The sequence below is a fragment of the Drosophila guanche genome, unplaced genomic scaffold, assembly GCF_900245975.1.
Source record: "Drosophila guanche unplaced genomic scaffold, DGUA_6, whole genome shotgun sequence".
Classification (NCBI taxonomy): domain Eukaryota; kingdom Metazoa; phylum Arthropoda; class Insecta; order Diptera; family Drosophilidae; genus Drosophila; species Drosophila guanche.
In genome coordinates this window covers 3,849,065-3,862,312 of record NW_022995743.1, presented here as the reverse complement: position 1 = coordinate 3,862,312, position 13,248 = coordinate 3,849,065, and the positions used below count along the sequence as shown (strand labels likewise).

The following is a 13,248-nucleotide window of genomic DNA, read 5'->3' as shown; positions in this document are numbered from 1 at the left end:
AATTAAAAAGGCAGTTCTCGATCCACTCGGTAAGCTACTTACATGCCATCCGCGATGGAGTTGCTGCTCTCGCTGTTGCTCAAGCTGCCGCCGATACCGGACTCGGGCGTGGGCAGATCCCGCAGCCGCTTGTGCGTCGGATGCGTCTCCAGAGAGCCCACCGACTTGTCATCCTCCTCGTCGTAGTTGCTGCTCCCGCTGCTGCTGCTGCTGTTGCTCCTAGCGCTGGCAATCGGAGGCGGCGTGGCCGTCGGCTCGCTCTTCTCCGGCGGCGGCTGTGTCATGTCTGTGGTCGTCTGGGAGCAATCCTCGCCACCGCTGGAGATGCACGACGAGGTGACCATCTCGCTGAGCATGTCCGTCTGACTCGCGGCCCTACGGCTGCTGCTGCTGCCCGCTGAGGGCGACGGCGCCGGCGAGGGCGAGCTGAGGGAGGCGGGAGTCGATGGCTCCAGCGAGAGATCCGCCGCGGAGCTGACGCTGTTCGAGTAGCTGCTGCAGGAGTTGGAGTTCGAGTTGCTGTGGCTGCACTCCGGCAACAGATCGTGCTTCACCACGTCCAGTGCTCCCCTGCTGCTGGGCAGCTGGCCAGCAAAGCTCTGGGGCTTGGGCGAGGCCAGGGGGGAGACCGAGGAGCATTGCGAGCCGATGGCTGCCACAAGGACAGAGGCCGAATCCTCCGAGGGCTCCGCCTTGATCTTGCTGAAGGCCGACAGAGTGCAGGAGTTCGAGTTGGACAACGCTGGCGAGGACCGCAGCAGGCTGCTGCTGCTGTTGCTGCTCGGCGAGCTAAAAGGCAGCGGCGTCAGCGGATGGCTGCTCGTCGGCTTGGCCACAATGCTGATGGCTCCCTGCGAGTTCTTGACGAGATCAAACAGATCGGGTGTGCCATTGCCACTCCCAGCGCCACTGCTGCCGCTGCCGCTGCCGCTGATGCTGATGCTGGTGTTCCCGAACTTCGTGGCTGGCATCTGCTTTGCCATGCTCAGCGTGGGCAGCAGCTTCGAGCTGGCAATGCTCACAAGCGGCGGTGTGGGATTGCTTGTTGTGGGCGCGGGTGCGGGCGTGGGTGTGGCTACGGCTGGCGCTGTGCTCTTCCGCAGCTGGCACAGTTCTTTGGTCGCCGATGTTGGCACGAGTGGCGGTGGCGTCGTTGGCGTGGCAATGATGGGAGACGAGCCCGTGGGGAACTTGCCGCCGCCGTTGCTCTTCGCCGTGAGCCTCTTCTGGTAGGGCTTGGCGCTGGGCAGGGCTGACGTCCGCTTGGCAGCTGGCGATGATGCCGGGGAGCAGTTTGCCTGCGAGGAGGAGGATGAGGAGATGGTCACCAGCGGCGGGGGCTGGCTAGAGCTGAGCCTTGGAGGCTTTACAAGCGCACGATGTTGCTGTTGCTGCTGCTGCTGCTGCTGATGCAGTTGCTGCTGATGTTGCTGCTGCTGCTGCTGCTGATGATGATGATGTTGCATGGCAGTGCTGTTGATGCTACTTAGATTATTCGAGGCATTGTGGTTGTTGCTGGCAGTGATGAGTTGTTGCATCTGCAGTTGCTGCTGCTGCTGCTGTTGCTGTTGCTGCTCCGTTGATGGCTCAAAGATGGAGCTCAGTGCGGGAATGGGCTGCAGGGCGGGCAGGCTCTGATGTTGCTGTTGCTGTTGCTGCTGCTGATGGTGTTGATGTTGCTGCAGTGCCAGCGAAGCAGCCACTTTCTGCTGCTGTTGCTGCTGCTGCTGGTTGTTGGCTGCAATTGCGGCCGCCGCTTGGGCCAACATGGCTGGCAGGGTGGCAGCATTCAGCAAGAGTCCTGCCGGCGTGGCCATGAACACGGGCTGTGCCGCAGCGGCGGCGGCTCCGCCTTGGACCAAACGTTGCAGTTGCTGCTGCTGGATGGCAGCGGCAATCTGTTGCTGGAACAGCTCCTGGAAGTTGGCCGCATTGTTGGGTGAGGGTGTGCTGGCCGCTGCCTTCGCTGCCACCGCCTGCTGCAGCTGCAGCTGCTGCTGCTGGAGCTGTTGTTGCTGTTGCTGCTTCATCAGCAGATCCTGAAGCTCGTTGGCGCTGAGCAGACCAAAGGGATTGCCCGTGGAAGCTGCTGCCGTGGCCGTGGTCGCCGTCGTGGTGGTGGCCGTGGTCACCTGCTGCAGCTTGAACACCGTTCCATTGAGGAAGTACTGGGCGGCGGCTGCCTGCGCTGCTTGGGCCGCCTGCGCGGCGGCTGCATTGTTGTTCGCTGCGGTGGCCATGGCTGCCTTGGCCACGTTGTTCAGCTGCATAATGTTGGCGGCGGCCGCCAGTTGGGGCGGCAGTTGGACTAGATTCGGCAGCTGCACGGGCAGCTGGTAGAGCGTGGGATTGCTGTTGGGATTGGGGCTCGGGGCGGCCGTTGTTGTGGGATGCGTGATGGCGGTGCACGTGGCCGTGCTGCTGGCCAGCCCTGTGGCCGGGGAGATCTTTTGCTTGAGCGCTGGACTCGTGCCTGGCGGTCGGTAGGCCATGGCTGCCTTGCCGGACTGCGCCTGCAGCTGGAGCTGCTGTTGCTGCTGCTGCTTCATCTCGGGCGTGCGCGGGGCGATGGCCACGTGCTTCTTGGCTGGCGACTTGCCCGTGTGCTGGGAGCTGTTGGAGCCGTTCGAGGAGCTGGAGGACGAGGAGCTGGAGGAGGAGTTGCTGTGGTTGCTGCCGTTGCTGGGCGTCTTGCGCAGATTGGGCGCCACTTGGGCGATCTTTGCCGGCTGCTTGGTGCTCCGCTCGATCTTCTTCAGTGCGGGCACGGGCAGACTCGTTGTCTGGCTGTTGGCCACGGGCATAGGCAGTTGCAGTGGCAGCGGCACTGGCGCTGGTGTCGTTGCACTCGCATTTGGCTGTGGTGGCGCCAGGACAGCGGGGCTGGGAGTGGGCATGGCCTGCTTTGCCGCCTGCTGTTGCTGCTGCTGCTTCTGCTCCTTGAGCTGCGACAAAATGTTAAAGTACTTGTTCAAGGAGGCTGTGGTGGCGGGCGTGCTCATGGTCAGCGTGTTGGCCGGGTGCAGGCCGGGGGCTGTGCTGGAGCTGGCATTGGGTGGCGGCGACAGCTTGCCTCCCGGCGTGGGCTTCATCTGGGATTTGAAGAAGCCTGTGATTTTCGTCTGCGACTCCTCGAGGGCCGCCGCCTTCAGTCTTTTGCTCGCGTCGCTTCCTGCCTGGGGCTCGCAGCGACTCTTCTTGGCCGCCGCCACTGCCGGACTGCTCCCGTCTGCGCCGCTGGAGGACGCTCCCGCTCCTCCGGCGGGGCGCTTCTTGTTGGCCGCGGCGGCCGGCACGGCGGTGGAGGTGCTGCCCAGATTCGTGTTCCACGGCCACTGGAGGGTGGGCAGCAGGCTGGGCTGTCGCCCCTGAGAACTGGACATGGCCATCGGCATCGTTGTGGGTTTGGCAGTGCTGATGCTGAGGCTGAGGCCGTGGCTGTGTGTGGGAATGGCCGAAGCTGGGCACGCTGCCGCTGTCGGGCCGCTGCTGTGGGTGGAGGACGCTGTGGAGGAGCTGTTGCTGCCGCTGGGTGTGCTGCTGGTGCTGGTGCTCCCGCTGAGTATCTGGGGCGACATCTTGGTCAGCTGTTCGTCGCTCAGTTGCGAGTGCGCACTGTACGGGGAGCCGGGCTCGGACGCATCACTGGAGCCCGTGCTGGAGTCCGCGCAGCTCAGCGAAGTGGCAACGCCGCTGGAAAAGAAGGCAAAAAGAGAGCACACGATAAGTAAGCGTTATCACATGGTAGCGGAAGGGAATGGGCTACGGCTTAGACTACATAATGTGGTAATCAATTCGTTCGCTCGCTGGGATGATGCTCCTCCTTTGGCCGCAGCCACACCTTCTTTGCAGCCCCTGGCAGGGGCTGTCTTCTTTGCTGCTTCTGTGGACACCCACTCCACTCGCATACTCGCGTCTTGCTGTCAATCAATTTTCAATGGAATCACCTTCGAGCGCTTGTTTTAATTCATCAATTTTGCAATTACATTGCGTTTCCGCCTTGAAATTTGTTTGTGTGTTTGTGCCGTTTCTTTCTTCTTTTTTTACACGCTTTACTGTTGTTTTTTTGCCCCCTCTTTTTTTCCACGGTTGTTTATTTGCCTGCCAGTGTTGGGCAGGGGCAGAATATCGATATGGTGCATTATAACAGTGCGCTAACAGCTGTGAAATTTCCCCAAGAGCATGCACACAAAAAGCTGACTGCTTTGAGTTAATTTGGCGCGCATTTCTTTTTGAAATTTGATTAATTTTCGAAATGAAAAGCATTCATCACGCTGCCCTCTCCCTCCTACACTAGTCTGTCTGTGGCCGTTCAAATGTTAGCCTGGGAAAAAAGCCAGGAAGGAATGTGTCCTTTTAGCGCAGCGAAAAAACAACAAGAATTATGTTGCGAGAGAGCAAACCACAAAGAAAAGAGAGCAAACGTGAAAACTGACTCTCGCTCTCATACATATGTAGCACATAAAACGGGTCGATAAATAAACGAAAGCATAAAGTAAACAAAAAAAAAAGAAACGAGAACAGAAAACAGAAGAGAAGAAGAAACATGCAAGGAATACAGCAAAGAAAAAAGGCAGCCACGAGAGAAGCAGCCGAAAAGGAAGAAAATAAAAACTCAAACTCTCTGCTCTCGCGTCTCTCTCTACCTCTCTCCTTCTTTCTTTCTTTTTTTTTTTTGATTGTCTGTTTGTCCGCGTGCAACATACTAACAGCCGCAGCCGCAGCAGCAGCAGCAGCATAGAAGCGGACGGGGGCAAGAGACTCGACTCGAAATCTAATGCGGGAAAATGTTCAGTTTTCAGGTAGCGAGCGGCGCAGCGGTCTCTGTCTCACGCGACTGTGGAATGGGAGTGTGGAGTGTGGAGTGGGGGGCTAGGCAGCGACTCTGTGGGCTGGGCTGCATGTATGCCATTCCTTCGTCTCGTTTGAGTGGACAAAGGGAAGGAAGGGCATACTTCAGTCGGTTCAAGCATAAAAGAATTCTCCTGTTGTATTCCTACACATTTACTCTTTAATGGAATTAACAGAACGAACGCGTTGAGCGTTTTTTTTTCACACATCACATGCATTCCCACTCTCCTCCTTCTCTCTCGCACCATCGCTCCACTCATTCGCTGTGGATTCTTTCGTTTTGATTTGCTTTAATATTCGCTTTGTATGCATGTGCTTTCTGCTGCACTCGATTCTGCTTTCTGTTGTTGGCTCGTCTCTGCCGCTTTCCATGCGGTAAACAACGCTGTTTCTGCTTCGTTATGGTTTCCAGGAATTTGTAATATATTTTATTAGCTTTTCATATCATCGTATCATCCAGGTTGCGGTGGCAGGCACACATTCCACCTGCCCCGTCTGTTAGTCGCACCGTTAAACGCGGAGATTATGCCTAAGCTTTGCTTGTGCTCTTGGAGTTTGGGTCGGGACTTGGGTTTTATTTTTGGGTTTTTCGTCGGGCCGAGGGTTACACATCGGACGGGACGGGACGGGACGGGACGGACACGGACCAGTGCTGAATTTTATGTTTCTTTCTGGTTTGTCGCCCTAACAGGGCGATGGCGACGACTACCTACGGGAATTAGAGAACTCTACACACAAACAAACATACACACACACACACACAGTAAATGTTGTCCATGAAACACATGAAATGGAAACACTTTGTGAGTTTTATGTTTGTCTACTCCTACCCCCAAAAATGATCTCTCAGATTACGAGCACGTTGCACGTTCCCGTTTTTGTTGTTTTCCATGCGTTGATAAGCTGATTAGAGAGATAGATTGATGTTGGATGCACAAAACGCCATGGGTTCTCCTGATGGGCAAGGTAAACGAACTCGAATTATGAATAAAATCCAGCACTAAACAGGATGATACTATCACAGGTCTATTCATTTATCTTAAATCTTTTTGTAAGTAATACTGAATATTATTAGGAGATTGTACTGTCTGTATCAGTCTCTCTTTTATTATTGAGAATTCTTTTGGGAGATTCTGAGTGTGTTTCTGTGTGTTTTTAGGCATTTGAAATTTACCGTCGGCACTTTGAATTTCACTTTCCTGTGTATACAGACCCGACCTGGATTTGTGTGACTTTTAACTTTGTTCTTGGATGTTCATTTTGAGAGTACCGTTTGACAATTATGGAATTTGATTGCTCATTCGTTTATAGATGATTCTTTTCAATTTGCAGCATTTTATTATGCATTCTACGGCAGAGTTTACTCTTGAATTATGCACTCTATTTAATTTTCTAGCCGTAAGCAAGACTTTATCGCCCCTATACATAAACATGCACGCACACACACACAGTTCATATTAAATTCATAGAATGAAAGCGGCAACAATTTAAATTTTATTAGAAAATCCCATTAGATACACACGCACACACACGGGCAAGCGACTTCCACTTCCGCTTGGAGTGTGCCTTTGTGTGTGTGTATGGCTGTGTATCCAACACTCCCAACACTCCCAACACCACCCAACTCCTCTCCCAGGAGCCGCAAACAATTGAGCACGCTTCATTTGCAAGGCATGAATGAAAGCAGCTCCCAACAAGCAAGAGAGAGAGAGAGAGTGGGTGGCGTTGGGTGGTGGAGTGGGTGGCATAATAAGAGAGAGAGAGAGGGTACAAAAATCATTGCATATTTGCTTGGGCAAACACTGAGAGAGTGGAGAGACATAGAGAGAGAGAGAGAGAGAGAGAGAGAGAGTGAAATAAAAAGAATAGCAGCGACAGCTAACAGTTATTTAACACATGATGTAAACGCGAATGTAAACTATGCTGTAATATGAACAGCGACTGTGGCTGTGGCTGTGCCTGTGGCTGTGGCTGTGAGAGGGTGTAGGTAGTGCAGCGGGGAACGAAAGCAGAGGCAAAGACAGAGAAACATGCGCAGCAGCTGAGCGGGAAGAGGGCAAGAGGGACAGCGGAGAAAGGTAGGGAGCAAGAGCAATGCACGCGACGTAATCGCCCGACGCTGCTTGATATCTCTTGATGACTTTAACTTGGGGCACAGAGCAGAACACTACACGACACGACACGACATGGCTGCTGTCATTACACTACACTACCCACTACACCACACTGCACTGCCAAGTGTTTGCCTTTACACTGTACATAATTCTCGGTCGCTGTTTAAGCCTTTGCTTCGGGTATACTAACATTTAACGTTATCCAAAGTTGTGACGATATCCGAAGAGAGGTAGGTATTCCAAGCTGTATCCAAAGCAATGAAGTAGCAGCTCCCGCTGGGTTTTATCCTTCGCTATTGAATTTTTCACACTGTGGCACCGCATGGACCGCCACTCCACTTCACTTCACTCACTCACTCAGAGCGCTGCTTCGGCTTTAAGCTTTTCTTTTTCCACTGTCGCTCTGGCGCATTTTTCGTTTGGGTTAGCTGTTGGCTGTTGTTTCGGAGGAGAGGAGCTGCAACGTTCCCACCGTTTATGTTGCGTTTCTTGTTGCTTTAATTATCCCAAAACACACACTGGCACACACGCGGAAACACACCCGACAGTAGACACACGAACACACGAGCGCGTAGCATAAATATCCATATCCAAAAAGGGGCAGAGCAGAGCAGAGCAGAGGAAGAACCGTTCCGTTTCGTGCGGCGCGTTCTGTGTCCGAAAATTCTGTTGCGGCACCACGTCTCGTCTGCGTCCGCTATGTTGCATGCACCGCGTCCGTCAGTGTTAAGAGAAAATGGCTGACTGGCTGACTGAATTGGCTGTTGGCTGTGTGTACCGACTGATTTATAGAATCCAAAAACCTGGCTTCTTCAAAAAGGGAAACAACGGGAAAACTGCAGACTTTGAACCACTCTCTCTCTCTCGCGCTCTTTGTGGTGCGGAGTGCTGTTCTCTCTCGCTCAGAAATTCCCTGTATGAAAGGGCCCGAATGGGATATTCTAACGGCAACTATTGGCTGCATGTGAGAACCGAAGCGAGCCGAAGCTGCCACACGACCTGAAACGAACGCCACACTGCACCCACCACACACACACGCACGCAGGCACGAGAGCATTTATGCTCTTCGAAGCAACCCTCGAAACGTGCAAGTTCTCTTGGATCTCTCTCACCTCACTCTGTGCCGTTCCCTACATTTCTGCCCATTATTATTATTATTTTTATTTATATTTCACTTTTGTTGTTGGCACGTTAAATATTTCCTGTTTGCCGCCGTCTCTTGCTCTCTCTCTCTCTGTCTCTCTCTGAGCGTTTGGCAAGGGGAAAAGCGAGTTGAGAGAAGAGCGGAAAGTTTTGGTGCAGGGAGCGAAGGGCGGTCGCTGGCAGCCAGCAGTTCATGTTATGGTCACGTACTCCTGGGCACCCCACCGCTCTTCCCTTTCCCACAACCCGTGGACAGCTTCCCCCACTGCACACTTTGCCGTTATGTGTCTGCTGTGGTCCTCTGCCACATCCTACTGTGCCATCTTCTGTTTAGGCTTCTTGTCACTCTCCTCATTTTACTTTCTTTTCGCTGGTCCCTTTCGTCGCTTTCTTAAATGTTTATCTAATTATTTAGACGTTTTCCCGCTTACTTCCCCCCCGTCCCATCCCCCTGCAGGGCTCTGTTGTTTCATCTGGCGTGAACAAAAAGTTATTTAATTTTCTGCATAAATCCCAGGCAAATGTCGTTTATAAATTTGTCAGGGACTGACTCGTGGAATGACTGCTCTTGCGGAGGAGGCTGCATGGTTAATCGGGGGATTCCTTTTTTTTTGGGGGGAGGAAAAAAGAAAACAATAATCCTCTAATTTGACAGGATGAGGGATCGCGTGGCAGGGGGAGTTCGGCCAGCAAAACGTTTCGGAAACAGCAACGTTTCGGAGGCAAAACCAATGCGAAGCGCTTTGGTAAATTGCCACGACTTCCGCAGTGGAACGACGAAGCCTCAGGTCATAAATTAGATGTGTGTATAGGCCCAATCCTTGGATGGATGACAGGAACAAGCGTCAACGGGTCGTATGTTATGCCACTCGCACACCCCGAACAGAACACTCATCCCTACAACCCAATTTGGATCAGGTATGGATCTGACATGCAGCATTTCTGGGGGAATTATGCATACATTTTACACATTTTTAGTCAGGCAATCTTGCAAATGATGCAAATAATATTAGAAATAGAGAAACTAGGCAAAGAAAACCAGTCCCCCACCTACCCCTCACACATGTATTTGTTTACGCGTCAATTCTGATTTATGTGCGGCATAAGGCCAGGCGTTATAAACTGTTTTTGACAGCTGAGAGAGACAGAGACAGAGAGAGAGAGAGAGAGAGAGAGAGAGAGAGAGGTTTCGGCAGAAGGCAGCCTTCCCCTGGAAAAACCAGTGAAGGGGTTGCTTGGGGGTGTCTCCGACATTCACACATAAATTTACATGTGTATGTGTATGCATGAGTTATGGGGATACTACGTGGGGTCTATTACTTAAAATTTGATTTGGGTTCTGTTGTCGCCTGCCGTTTCCACATACACATCCCCCATGCCCTTATGCTAATTCCGCACACTTTTTTGTTCGAGGGGATAAGAACTATTTAACAAAACGCCATTCATTAGGGCTGATAAATTAAATTAAATATTATTTCATTAACACCTAATGCAGGCACAGCATGTGGTCGTCACACACACATTCCGCCTCTACGCCCGATTCGAAACGAAACATAGGGAAGAATTTGTACAATAATATGCCCAATGCCCAAATGTATGCACAAGAAATGTGTGTGTACAAATGTGGAATTAGATTGAATAAACTCATCAATTGCTAATCAATGTGGGCACAAATAATATTCAAGGAAGGGCAGGAATTCTCCCAAGTGGAAAATGTTGAAGGAGCCACAATGTCAGTTTGCGAAAATTCCCAATAATATTTGTCCACAACTAAACGAGGGGAATGTAAGCCTTAAACTGCTTTTAAAGTGCTGTAAAATTAATAATACATGTGTAAGTAGAGGTAGGGCCAGGCAATGCCTGTAAATGATTATGGCAAACGAGTGCTATTATGTTTACAACAATCCAGAGAATAACACCTGAGAGAAGAGACCCCCACACATTCAGAGCAGAGGAGACCTCCTCTGAGTAACTCCTACACTGGCACAATGAGTCAGAGTCGAGTGTCGAGTGGTGTAAACAGAATGTAGGTCTTCCAGCCGACTGCATACATTGTACATATTGTGCGAGAGTATATCCTTTCCTGTCTGCTCGCTGTCCGCTGCCCGCTGCCCGCTGCCCGCTCCTGTGGCACCCCAATTATAACGCGCTAAACAATAAAGAAAATAATAATAAAAACCTAGTGCACACATCCCCATGGATAGGTACATTTCCACATGTGTGTGTGAGTGTGTGAGTTTGTTTGTTTGTTCGAAGCAACCCTCGCTAATGAAGCTGCAGCTCTACTCCGCTCCACTCCGCTTTCCCCTGCTCTCCACTGTTTACACACGCAATTTGCCTTTGCCCTAACCATGCCGCACAGCCACAGTCACCGCCTCAGCCTCTGGCCTGCTCATCCGTTGCCTGGATCTGGGATCTGGGATCTGGACCTGTACCGTGGACCAGGACCAGCAACTGTGAAACTGAAACTGGATCTGGGACTTGAAACAGCGCCCTGGGATTATCACCAGCAGCGAATGGATGGCAAATGGAAAGACCGTAACAGCCGAATAATTAATACCCTGGCAGGCCAAATAAATACTTCGTTACAGGGTTCGGGGAATGTTTACAGACCCTTCGGTAAAGGAGATCTCTAACTCGATAAGCGTTATCCCTGCGCCTATCACGAGTAGCATTTACCTGTTTGTTCTTAGATAGAAGAAGATACTTTGCTAGTGCTTATTTTGATCAATACAGTCTAACTTCAGACACTTTTTAGGTCTCTATTTCTATGGCTTGCCATTGTCGGCCACTTTCTGTCCACTCTCCAGAGTCTCGACCATCGCAGAACATAGTCCCCCAAGGGGCTTTTCCCGAGTATTCCCGGCCGAGTACATGTGGAATCGCTTTGCCTTTGGCTGCATTTGATACGACACCGAATGTCGCTTAAGTTGGTCAAACACTTTAGTCAACTCTCCGCCGCTCCGGAATAGTTGTAACTATCGTATCGTATATTTGCTGTCTCTGTTTCGCTTATGTGCATGCACTCGTATTCCTATTCCAATATTCCATTAACTACTCAAAAAATCCTCAAACGTAGCCCTGTCATGGCCCGCACTGTGGGACGACCGCAGGGCGACATGTGTGCAGCAGAGCGTGAGAGCGAGCGAGACAGAGCGAGTATTGTTTGCCGGGAATAAATACAACTACAACAACAACAGCAACAACAACAACAACAGCTCTGCAGTGGAATCACAGCTGCGGGGCAACATAAAAATACGCCGCCTGCTGGCACATACATATATGTATATCCTCCATCTCACTCTTACCGCCACATCCATCACCATCAGTATTCCCATCTCTTTCGCACTCCATCGTTGCCGGCTCTGTCTATTGCTGGTGCTGTAACATTTGTTTTGACATTGCTCTCCGCCGTTCTTTGCCATCCGTCCGTTCATCTCTCTCTCCCTTTCTCCATCAATATGTCTGGCAATCAGTGTTTTTTCTCCTTTTCTCTTTGTAGTTTGTTTGCTGTTTGCTCTTTTGCTCCTCTCCTCTCTTCCCCACCACATCGCATAGTTTGTTTGTTATTTGCTCTTGCACTCGCTGCGCTTTTTACACTTGCCTCGCGTCTCGCGTCTCGCGCCACGCTCCTCGTGCCTAGTGGCCTTTTCGGCAAGTGTAAAGTTTGAAATTAGTTTGGAAAAGTGTCGAAAAAAAGCACACACCACTTGACAGTTTTTGTCAAGGCGCGGGGTCCGATGAAACGTTCTTGATCATCGATTAATTTCATATACAAAAAACGAACAATAACAAGAACCCCCAAACAGACTGCACCCCAATGCAGAATTTCCCTCACTCATGAACCGAATTGATCCTCTGGCGATGGCAGATTTTGTTTGTCGCCGTAAAGATATTTCCCTAATAATTCCCTGAAAAATCGCACACACAAATTTCCTTTAGAGTCCCTCTCCATAACCTCAAATCGGTTTGAGGTCTCAGTTCCGCTGCCTCGTTTTGCATTCCGTTTCACCTTTAATTGTGCCCCCATTCCGCCGCTTTGGCCTTGTGGTTTCTTCTTGCGTTCTGCTTTTCCGGGGAAGCTCAGTTCAGAATTTCAGTTTTGGGCAAGTACGCCTTGGGGCGCCATAAAATGTTTAATAAATTGCAAAAGTGCGCCAAAAGTGCCAAAAGGAAACAGAATACAGGGAGCGGAGAGCGGAGAGTGGAAAGTGGAAAGAAAAGGAGCAGACGGCAGCATAGATGATGGGAGAAAGTGCCAAAAGGAATACGGAACAGTGAGAGAGGGAGAGCGAGCGACAGAATGGAGCAGACGTCCAAGTCAACGACTCCTCACACACGGATACTCACGCACACGCATACAAAACATATTCTAATGAAGTTCAAGTGGAAAGCCGGCCCATCCTAAGGGGGGCCCAGCCAGGCAGGGGGGCGTGGCGTGGCTCTCTGGCATTCGTGGCACGTAAAATGTATTGAATAATTACATTCGGGGGCCGCCTAACGGCATACGAAATGAGGCGCACACAACACGCAGGCCGAGGTGGAGTCAAAGTCGAGGCCGGTCGCGAACACACGAGACACAAGTGGCTGGCAGGCAGGCAGGCAAGGCAGGCCACAGGCCGGACATTAGCCACGCCCCCACACCCGATGAGCGCTCTTCCCTCCCCAACCAGCGTGGCCTGCGTGGTCCTGCTGCTGCTGCTGTCATGTAATGAGCGCCGAAGGCATTGAAAATTTCGAAACGCCGCAGGAAATAAACTTTTTCGAGTGCTGCCCGTTGCCCGTTGCCCTCACCCCTCCGCAGACAGCGAAGAATGAAAGCGAAGAGGGTAACAGATAAAGATTGATGAATCCACAGAAATGCATTTCGCTTTAAAATTGAATTTCATTGGAACTAGCAGCAGGGTGGAGAGTGGAGAGTGGGGAGTGGGGAGTGGAGAGGGAGGAGTTCCAGGGGGTAATCGCAGGCCGATGGCCTTTAAGTAGTGCTAAAGTATCAATCAAAATGCGTGCCCTCCTCACAATAATCATGACGGAATTACGCTGAAGTCTCCGATGTGGAAGGTGAAGGAGCTGCTGCAACCTGAAACTCAATCTTCGACTGAGAGTTCCCCACACACACACACACACACACACACAC

General features: G+C 51.4%; 1 protein-coding gene across 1 annotated transcript in view; it reads right to left on the bottom strand.

Annotated features, from left to right (window-relative positions):
* LOC117591401 (zinc finger protein jing) overlaps nt 1–13,248 on the bottom strand; it is a 121,308-nt gene that overhangs the window by 3,655 nt on the left and 104,405 nt on the right. Inside the window, exon 2 of the mRNA XM_034284652.1 lies at nt 43–3,693. Coding sequence (XP_034140543.1) covers nt 43–3,693 — 3,651 coding nt within the window. The remainder of the gene's footprint in view (nt 1–42; nt 3,694–13,248) is intronic.